General features: G+C 40.5%; 1 protein-coding gene across 4 annotated transcripts; it reads left to right on the top strand.

Moving 5' to 3' along the window:
* The first annotated feature begins 394 nt into the window (after window positions 1-394).
* LOC133486998 (protein O-glucosyltransferase 2-like) lies at window positions 395-9,785 on the top strand. Of its 4 annotated transcripts, XM_061792925.1 has the most exons (13): window positions 397-898; window positions 2,214-2,419; window positions 2,643-2,848; window positions 3,560-3,637; window positions 4,907-5,079; window positions 5,702-5,939; window positions 6,128-6,337; window positions 6,425-6,514; window positions 7,161-7,265; window positions 8,767-9,006; window positions 9,087-9,138; window positions 9,221-9,435; window positions 9,520-9,785. In XM_061792925.1, the coding sequence occupies exons 1-13, from the start codon at window positions 708-710 to the stop codon at window positions 9,679-9,681; spliced, it is 2,166 nt and encodes a 721-aa protein (XP_061648909.1). In that variant the 5' UTR covers window positions 397-707; the 3' UTR covers window positions 9,682-9,785. The 4 variants fall into 4 exon arrangements, with proteins under 4 accessions (XP_061648910.1, XP_061648909.1, XP_061648912.1 ...); XM_061792926.1 differs by lacking the exon at window positions 3,560-3,637 and having other exon boundaries at window positions 395-898; XM_061792927.1 differs by lacking the exon at window positions 2,214-2,419 and having other exon boundaries at window positions 771-898.
* The last annotated feature ends 972 nt before the right edge of the window (window positions 9,786-10,757 follow it).

A 10,757-nucleotide genomic window follows, 5' to 3' on the forward strand; every position in this document is an offset into this window, starting at 1 on the left:
GACATAGATAGCATGATCATTGAGATACTGGCTAAGTGAGTTTTTTGTTGCTCGGGTTAATGGCACACGTGCTCTTTTGATGGTGAAATGGAAGTCCCTTTCGCATTTGTTTTTGTTTGTTTCAAATGTTATCTATTGATAGCATACAAGTTGGCGTTGACAAAACAACCCTCATGAAACACGTTCGAGAAATGAGCAAGTTACGACTTAATTTCAGTGTCCACGCATTGCCTTCTGTGGGAACGATGACCTTTCCAATATGGCGGCCACGTAGGAACGTATTATTCCCAGATCTCTATAAGGTGGTGGTGTGTCTATGATCATATAAATGAGGCAAACCATAAAATCATTTTATTACTTCCCGGATTGACGCGCAATCAACTGTCTCATTGGACGGAACGCTGACCTACCGGAAAGCTGTGTCTTCCTGGCCCCTCCCACTCATTCACATACTTTAGGGATGAAGCTAACGTTGAGGCTAACTTTTAAGCAAATAACTGTAAGCACCGTGCGTGTATTAGACACATTTAAACATTGAACAGTGCAAGTGGTGGACTTCAAATGGAAGCGAAACACTCACTGGAACGGCGTATTTATTCTTTAAACCACATATATAAGTTAACTGGACATTTGAAGTGAAACAACGGCAAGACAATAAAAAAAAAAAAAAACAGCTAACATTAGCGGAGAGTCGACACTGGACTAATATGTTGCTGCGACCCTTTTTGTGGTCGCTTTTGGGGCTTGTTGTGTTCTGGACAGAATTCCCACTGGGGGCTCGGGCCGACTCAGCACTTTGTCCCGCAAAGACTCTTGTATGGGGGTCGGGACTAGAGGCAAACATTGTCCTGCCAGCCCGTTTTTTCTTTATCCAGGCAGTGGACAGCTCAGGGAGAAAGTAAGTACCTGTACAGTATACTGATGTTAAACCGGTCTTGTAAGGGGAAATGTGTTCATGATGTGTTTTATCGACATCGAATTTCTCAAATTTCAATGCGTCTTATTCACACCGATCCAATTCTGTGTCCTGTCCTCCCCGAACGTTATTCCAGGGGAACAGATGTACCGGGTAGCACCCCATTTTAAGACACCCAAGGATAGTGTGTAACAGTAAAGAAAGAGACAAGTTATAAATCTCGCCGCAATGTGTATAATTACAGGGCTGTTGAAATGTAACCCATTCAATGGCAAGATCGAGGGAGAAACTATTCCCCCCCAGGTGCTACAAGAGAAACGGATTTCCTTTCACACCTTTCATCCCAAAGATCCCATGGGCCCATGAAGGCATCCCGTTGCATTTACTGTCTCACGCACATGTTGGATATCATGACGCTACTCGAGTACGGTTACACTAAAACATCACAACAGCTTAGAGTTTAAAAAAAAACATGTATCGTGTCGTTAACATACATAGTAACATATTATATTAGGGGTCTGCAACTTTTGTGACATGGAGTGCCAGTTTGAAATTTTCTACTCAGTGTGTGTGTCATGATCAACTTAAATGCAAAGTTAAATTCATTCATTCATTCATTCATTCATTCATTTTCCATACCGTTTCTCCTCACTCGCCAGCTCGGCCCAATCCCACCTATCTTCGGGCGAGAGGCGGGGTACACCCTGAACCGGTCACTCGCATTTACACCCACGGGCAATTTAGAGTCTTCAATTAACCTACCGTGCATGTTTTTGGGATGTGGGTGGAAACCGGAGTACCTGGAGAAAACCCTCGCAGGCACGGGGAGAACATGCAAACCCCACACAGGCGAGGCCGGATTGGAACCCGAGTCCTCAGAACTGTGAGGTAGACATGCTAACCAGTCATCCACCGTGCCGCCCAAAGTTAAATTATGACACAAAATACAAAAACATTTCCATACATCCGGCTTCCCATGCTTTGCAATGCAATGCAATAGCTTGTTCCTGTCCTGTGATTTTGTGGTAAAAACTGAAAAAATGGCATCTTTACAAACACAATACTTGACAAATCTTCTGCACTAGATTAAACAAAGGTCAAAGCCACTCTAACACTGTGCGCAGTTTGAACATTGGATTCTGTGATTCTTTTGCATACCACTAGAGGGAGCATGTGTACCACTAGTGATACCACACTTTTTGAACCATTGAAGTCACCTCCCTCCAGGGAAGTATTAAGCAGAGGTAACATACATAATGTTTATGCAAAACACCGTATATTCCACTCTTCCTCACAGTCTAACAGCATCGCCAGGGGAGAAAATGTTCGAGGTGAAGATCGTGTCTCTGTCAGAGCATTTCACCAGGATCTGGATTCAGGTTCTGGATCGTCAAGATGGGACTTTCCTAGTTCGCTACAGAATGTATGCGAGCTACACAGATCTTCACATACACGTTCTGCTCATGGACCAACATGTGGCCAAGTCTCCATACATTCTCAGAGGTGGAGTGTGAAGTACAGTACACTGAAAGCTCTGAAGTTGAATTGGTTTTAGAACATTTTAGAATTTTATTTTCAATCTGTTCCTGAATTAAATTGTCGTCATCATAACACGTTATTAACTGTAAAGACAATCTACAATTCATAACTGACAAACAAGTAATACATATGTTATCTAACATACAAATAATGACCATGCTGACATGTTTTCGACTTGTCTCATCAGGACCAGTCTACCATGAGGGCTGTGACTGTCCACAACTCGAAGGCTCCGTTTGGCAGTCCCATATGCACTGTCCTCACTCCTTTCCCCAGATAGAGCGCGACTTGTCCCATTTCGCCAATGTCGACCCAGATCGCAACGCTCGGGAGATCCCGCAGCGCTTTGGGCAGCGGCAAAGCCTCTGCCATTACACCATCAAAGATAACAAGGTATCCAATTCCATTATTATTATTTTTTTTATATTTGTTTACTTGTTTTTAACCCTGAAGAGCGCTATATAAAAAAAAAAAATTAAATCATCATTATTGTTGTTGTTGTTATTTATTGCACACCAGACGTACTATACTATATACTACTGTATATACTAGACCTGAAGGAACTGGCCTTTAAATAAAATCAAATGTTTTTTCACAAAAATCCAATTTCCGATTTTAATACAGTAGATTGTTTTACCCTTTGGGCATAAAAACAAAAGTCATTTTGTTATTCCCACAATACTCCTAATAGATAACTAAAGGGGTATGTGTGTGTCAATAAAGGCTAGTATTTCTTTCGACTGAATAACACTTAGCACCGTGGAGTGCCTGTAGCGATGTGATAACTGGGTGCACGCTGGGGCAGTCTTGTCAGAATACCAGTAGATCATTCAAGTAGGTTCTTGTACTCATAATACTTGCACCCTCAAAGCCCTGCCACAGTACATCAAGTAATTTATCCCCTTTAGCAGATTGTAATTTATATTTCATGTTGTCTGACAGAAATGGGCATGGATACATAATGTTTCAGAACTCTTTAAAAATGTTTTTTTATTGTGTGGAGGAGTAAACTGTGAAGCTATGGTTCATGCAGTGGAAGTTGTGGAATGATGAGAATCACAGGACTGCTTAACTGCTCATACTGTTAAACTTTATCCTTTTTAGGTCTCCGTTCAAACACTTGGCGAGCATGTCGGTTTCAGAATCTTTATGGATGCCATCCTCCTGTCACTTAGCAGAAAGGCAAGTTGCATTTAATTGCATCTGTTAATTACAGCAGATCCAAGTGCCCAATTCTGATTTAATACCCAGATCTGATATATATATATTTTTTTTTGGGGGGGGGGGGGCTGTTTATTTTCCTGTACATTTTAAGTGACACATATAGCTGTGTTTACATTCACGTAACACAAGAAACATCTCACAGATGCCCAAATTGCATGTAAATAACTCTACAAATGTCAGCACAGGACAGTGACAACACGGAAGTAAACAATGTTGCACAACCATTGTCCCAGATTATCGCAGTACTCGTCACTTTAAACCGCATACACTCCTTGAAGTCTCAGTGCCCTTTGCACAATGGTCATTGCACCGGACTATTGCGTCATTAGCCATTCGAACTGAGGACTCTGCATCTTTTTGCACAATTGTTGTTTGTTGTTGTTTTTTGTCAATGTCTTTATGTCTCCAAAGTGTTCTGTAAATTGACTGTCTGTTGTACTAGAGCGGCTCCAACTACCGGAGACAAATTCCTTGTGTGTTTTGGACATACTTGGCAAATAAAGATGATTCTGATTCTGATTCTGATTCTGAAATATGTGGAGTTAGCCTGGGCTGACTCTTTCCCCCATTGATTTAAACCTGTGTAACCTTCACATTACTCAGCTGCCTTTTCATTGGCTGTTATTTTGATTATTTAATGATATGCATTCCTCTCATGTATAATTTTTCTTATATTTAATTGCTGTAATTTAGATTTAGAGCTGATGTTTTGAATTTTGTGTTATTTGGGCAGATGCGGGTTTGAATACATTATCAATGTGTGTAATTCATTGACATCAAGGTGGTATTGAGGTACTGTATATCTAATCTGTCCATTTACACTGCACTCACATTGGCAGATATGCAATACATATAAGATTATTTTTCTCACATTTGAAAAAGGCTCGCCCTGAGATTGGCTGGCAACCAGTTCAGGGCGTACACCGCTTCTCGCCCCAAGATAGCTGCGATAGGCCCCAGCACACCCGCGACCCTAGTGAGGATAAACGGTACGGAAAATAGATGGATGGATGAAAAAGGCCTGATTCCGATTTGAAGATAATCAATTCCTCGCGTTCTTTTGTATTTATGCTGCCATAACACATATCTCAAATGTGCCACTTTAAACAAAATAATTGAAACTGTGTCCCTTGAACCATGCAGTGTTCATCCAGCATTAAGTCTTTTACAGCACATGCACAAATGTAAACATTCACACTCAACACAGACACATTGTTGTGTGTCCAGGTCAAGTTACCTGACATGGAGTTTTTTGTTAACCTGGGCGACTGGCCGCTTGAGAAGAGGAAAGGCCCTCAGAACATTCATCCTATCTTCTCCTGGTGTGGCTCAAACAACACTAGAGATATTGTCATGCCCACATACGACCTGACCGAGTCTGTCCTTGAGACCATGGGGAGGTAAGCGCTACCTCGATGCAATCTAAGAAGTAATTCAATTGGGTTTGAAATAATTTAGTAATTGAAAGTACCGGTAAATTCATGTTTTGCTTCATACCATCCAAATGGATACAGTGGATATAAAAAGTTTCCACGCCCCTGTTTCAATGCCAGACTTTTGTGATTAGATCAAGAGAAATAATTTCAAAACGTTTTCCACTATTAGTGTGACCTATAGTATGTCATGTGCAACTCAGTTGTCTTCTTTTTGATCTTTTCCGGAGGGTTAAATAAACAACTGAAATAATCTGGTTGCACAAGTGTGCACACCCTCCCATAATTTGGGATGTGGCTAATTTCAGAATTAACCAATCACCTGCTGCTACACTCTTTCAGATGTTTAGTTTAATTTCCCCTCTCGAAAATATTTTTTTAAAATAACTTCAGTTGTAAAGCTTGTAGGTCACTTTAATGGTGGGAAAAGTTTACATATGATTTATCTTTTAAAATCTGGTATTTCAACTGGGGTGTGTAGATCTTCTATATCCACTGTACATGATGATGTGAACCTTTTTGTCATATGTTGGTCTTAATCCGAGTACTGAAATTTGGCACATGGCGTGCTGTCTCATCCAATGAACAGAGTGAGCCTGGACATGATGTCGGTGCAGGCAAATACAGGACCACCGTGGGCCAAGAAGAACGCCACAGCCTTCTGGAGGGGGCGGGACAGTCGTCAGGAGCGTCTGGAGCTCGTCAAGCTGTCGAGGGCCCACCCCCACATGATTGATGCTGCCTTCACCAACTTCTTCTTCTTCAAGCACGACGAGAGTTTATACGGCCCATTGGTCAAGCACGTCTCCTTCTTCGAATTCTTCAAGGTGAGCGGTTTCATTTTACTATTTACCTGTCGTAAAATTAGAATTTTATGGTATATTTGCACTAATAAAGGTCTGATACTAAGGCAATAAGCAAGAAGAGATCAGAATTAAATTAAAACGCATAATTCCAAATACTGTGAACAGAGTCAATTCATGTTTTTTTTTTTCTGTTTTGTCTTTTGCATCAGTACAAGTACCAAATAAACATTGATGGCACTGTGGCAGCATACCGCTTGCCTTACCTTCTGGCGGGAGACAGTGTGGTGTTCAAGCAGGATTCCGGCTACTATGAGCATTTTTACAACGAGCTCATACCGTGGGAACACTATATCCCAGTCAGGGCGGACCTCCGAGATCTGCTAGAAAAGATCCAGTGGGCAAGAGACCATGATGAAGAGGTTGATTTGATTTTTAGCTTCTTCACATTCATGCTTGTTACAATATGTTTAAGTGGATTTCATTCATTTACAACTACTGTTTTTCAGGCCAAGAAAATTGCTCTTGCAGGTCAACAGTTTGCACGCAAACAACTTATGGGAGATAACGTATTTTGTTATTATTACAAACTTTTCCAGGTAATACCTTTTATTAAGTTTTTTTATGTATTTATTTTTATTTTATTTAATTTTTTTTTTGGCCAACAGCAAGTTAAGAGTAGAGGGCCACTTGAACACAATTATTTCAGAAGGCTGTTTGAATTTCTATTTGTTTGTATTTGGAAGTATTTTTCCAACTGTAAGTAACTGATAATACAGTAGTACAAATTCAAAAACAAGTGTTGTGAAAAATATGTTTTATGAATAGCACTTTCAGCGATACGTTACTATCCACTTCTTTTCACTGTTGCTTATGATCACCACACTCATATAGTAATGACGTAAGTAAGATCAGAATCAGAATCAAGTCGCTTTGTCTCGTCTCGTCCAGTCTCGCTACCATTTTGTTTGGTTTATGGATTAATTTTTTTAGTTTTACACCATGTTTCCCTGGAAATCTTCGGTCAGATTTTGAATTATTTAACTGCTGAACCGTTCAAATTCAGAGGATCCACTATATCAGGAAATTTTAAAAAATCACCCCTCCATTCACCCAAAAAAAAAATAATGCATAAGTGCATCACAGTCTTTTTCGGGTATTTCCAAATTTTAAAAATAAAATACAAAAATACAACTCATACCCAGATTGTATACCCCTATTTAATCAAGATTGCCTTTGCTGTAGGAATACGCTAAACTCCAGGTGACTGAACCCAAGATACGTGAGGGCATGGAGATGGTAGAACATCCCAGTGAAGACCTGTTTCCTTGTTCCTGCCTCCGGACGCAGGTAAGGACAACATGATGTCATCCCTGTGTTCATGTTAAAGCAATGAAATCATAAAGCTGTGATCAAAATGTATTTTATAATGACCACTTTTGTTTGTAACTAAAATTATTTGTTTTACAGGTGAAGGATGAACTTTGATAGACATGACTTCCATGAAGACTGCCAGCCTTTTTTATTTTATATTATACTGTATTTCCAAATATTTAGAGGCAGTCCTGGACCAAATGGCACCCTTTGCAAGGGACACACCAATTGCGCCACCTTGGCCAATGTCAAAGAGGGGGTGGTTGGGGGTGCACTTCCCTAAATGTCCTAGTCAAGGCACCCTATGCGATGCCTGTCGCATGCGCCCCCCCTGGAGCATCGATCGTCAGCAGGGGGCAGCCTATCCCGGCTGACTTTGGGCAAGAGGCAGGGTACGCCCAAAACTGGTCGCCGGCTGATCGCAGGCCATATATGGACAAACAACCATTCACATTCAGATTTATGAACAATTTAGTTTTCAGTTAACCTAACAAGCATGATTTGGGAATGTGGAAGTACCCAACCAGGAAAATACCCACGCAAGCACACAGGAAGGTCAAAGCCGAGATTTTAACTCGGAACATGGAACTGTGAAGCCAACATGCAAACCTTTCAATCACAATATGGCCATTCGATATTGATGCAGTTTTTTTGTTTTGTTTTTTGTTGTTGTTGTTGTTGTTTTTGGCCATCCTGGGCCCCGCTCGCAAATGTAACAAATGATTAAATCAGCAGGTGTTGTTTAGTCATCGCTTTTCTTCCACTCACGTTTTGCAAACGCAGATGTCGCCCTCTGCTGGCTTATTGTGTAGAACGCTTCGTGAGTGTGGTGCCCTTCCGCCGTAAGAACCGGAAGTTGTTTGAAATCGTGGCAGTCGGTGATGGACACATTTTGCGAGGTAAAAAACACTTTTGAATAAGCTAGCCAGTGTCAAAATTACCGAACTGACTCAATTTATGCACGTAATAAAGTAGTACCCAAACCATATAGCATAACAACAAACATTTTAAACCCCCACACGACACTGAAGAAGGAAAACAGTTAACTTAATTTGTAATTACATTGCGGTTGCGAACTCTTAACCTTAAAATGTTTACTGTGAGCAGGGGCTTTCTTCTTTCTTACTAACCCAAACCCTGGACAATTGATAGGCAAATATATATTATTAGAAATGAAGATAAAATAGCATCTAAATATAATATCACCCCTAAGCAAACAGGAAAATAATATATTTGGTTAACTTCCTTTTAAATGAGATTGGGCAAACTGGCATCAAAACTTTTCTCATGTAACTGTTGCAGCGTTAAAGCACTGGTTAGGAATTGATATGGGACAACGATGTCAGCCATCTCTATGTTCCTAAGGAATGTTATTCAAGCACTCAGTTCAACCAAATCAATTGTTATTCCACTGCTTTATACTTTACTGTATGCTGTAATTGTAAATAAAGTCAGACTGATCTCTTGCGTTTCTCAGGAAAGAGTGCAGGTGCCATTTGGGACCAAATGTTTGGAGGCTGTGTTGTGTGTTCCTGCCTCCCCGGAGCATCACGTTTCCACTGTGCTCGTACTGACCCATGGAGCTGGGGGAGACATGAACTTCAAACATCTTGTTTCTCTGGCACACTGTTTGGCCTCCAAGGGCCTCCTGTGTCTACGGTTCACATGCAAAGGTTTGAACCTGGCATATAGAGTGAAGGCTTACCATGCAGTCTGGGTATGTTTTTGTCTTTCAACTCATAAATCATGAGGCATGTGTACATTTGTAATATACTCCTGTACTTGTTTTTCAACCAGCGCTACTTGAAATCATTGCCGAATTTCACCATAAAGCACACATTCTTTGGAGGTATGCAGAAATATAAGCGAATGGAGGTTTAATTACATAAATTCACTCGTCACATGCCTGAGGAAAAATGTTTTGTCTACAGGCAGGTCGATGGGCTGCCGTGCTGCCGCCGCCCTGGCCAAGCAGCTGAGTGATGAATTGGAAGGTGCTATTCAGGGTTTAGTCTGTTTGTCCTTCCCCCTGCATCCCCCAGGACAGACTCACGCCCATCGACAGCGCAGTGAAGATCTCCGGGGGCTACCTGAAAGCATGGCTGTCCTCTTCGTTTCAGGCACAGAGGACAATATGTGCGATAGGGTGTGTAGTCTCTGATTTGTTATTTCAATGAATCGTCGTCACCATTTATCATAATAGTGAATATCCCCCCCCCCCCTTTTCAAGGTCCTTTTTGAGGGAACAGTAAAGGAGATGAACGCTCAAGTGGAGGTTTTCTGGCTGAGTGGAGGAAGTCATGGCCTGAAAGTGTTGGGAAGGTCAGAGGAGTCTGTTTTAGAGGAGGTGAACGCTTACATTATAACATGGCTCACCAAACAAGGAGCTTAGATACCATTAGAATATCTTTGGGAAAATCTTCAGAAAGCGATTTACTCTACAAGTATGACACATGTAGGGCATCATGAGTCTGTATTAAAGCAATTTATGTTTTGGATGGTCTCTTGTTTTTATGGCAAATAAATCTGTTAGGCATTTTATATACTTATGTGAATATTTACATTATGTGTTTATCTACAATGTTAAATACTGCACACTGGATATAGAGTCTGCACACCCCTGTTTAGATTTGTTTTTTGTGTAATAAAAAAAAAAAAAAATTACACCAAGATTAATCATTTCAACATATTTTCCACCATTAATGTGACCTATCACAGGTATAACGCAATTGAAAATAAAAATATTTTTTTGAGAGGGGTTGCAAAAGTAAACGGTAAATATTGTGGTTGCTCAAGTGTGCAGACCTTTAAACTGGGATGTTGCTGGGTTCAGAATTAACACATTATCACATTCAAACTTGTTAAATGGGAGTCTTTGTACTTGACTACTTTTGTTAAGAAATGTGAATTCCTCTGTTACATTGTGCTACATTCTGCATGAAACTTGTATTTTTATCTACAATCTTTATTTTTGCCTGTATGATCAATTTTTATCAGAGATTTCCTGTCACGTGACTGTTTCATCAATCCAACGTAACCACTAGTGACTTTTTCGCAGCAGTGTAGAAAATGAATGGATGGGCTATGAAAAAGAACAGCTATGTCACGTGTCATCTGTCTTCCTAAACATGTCGACATTTCAGCCTACAAGAACTTCAATTGGAACAAGAGGCTGTCTTGGTTTACGTTTGCAAAATGTAACGCTTTGTGGAAGAAAACCACTCGGTCAACCACAGCATCTGCATGCAAACTGACCCGATTGGACCCATTTGGGTGCTTTTGTTACTCTCTGTAGAATGGGTTGTGCGCTTTCAAAAGGAGGAGGGACAAAAAGCAATCCGCGATGTTTGTGTAAACAAAACTTAATGTAGGCCATTTCTTGTGGCTGAATTTGCCTTAGTTTATTTGATTTTAAAAGATGTTTTAGTCAAGGTGATATTGTTGGGAAATATCTGAATTTAGACATAC

The sequence above is a fragment of the Phyllopteryx taeniolatus genome, chromosome 12, assembly GCF_024500385.1.
Source record: "Phyllopteryx taeniolatus isolate TA_2022b chromosome 12, UOR_Ptae_1.2, whole genome shotgun sequence".
Taxonomy (NCBI): Eukaryota; Metazoa; Chordata; class Actinopteri; order Syngnathiformes; family Syngnathidae; genus Phyllopteryx; species Phyllopteryx taeniolatus.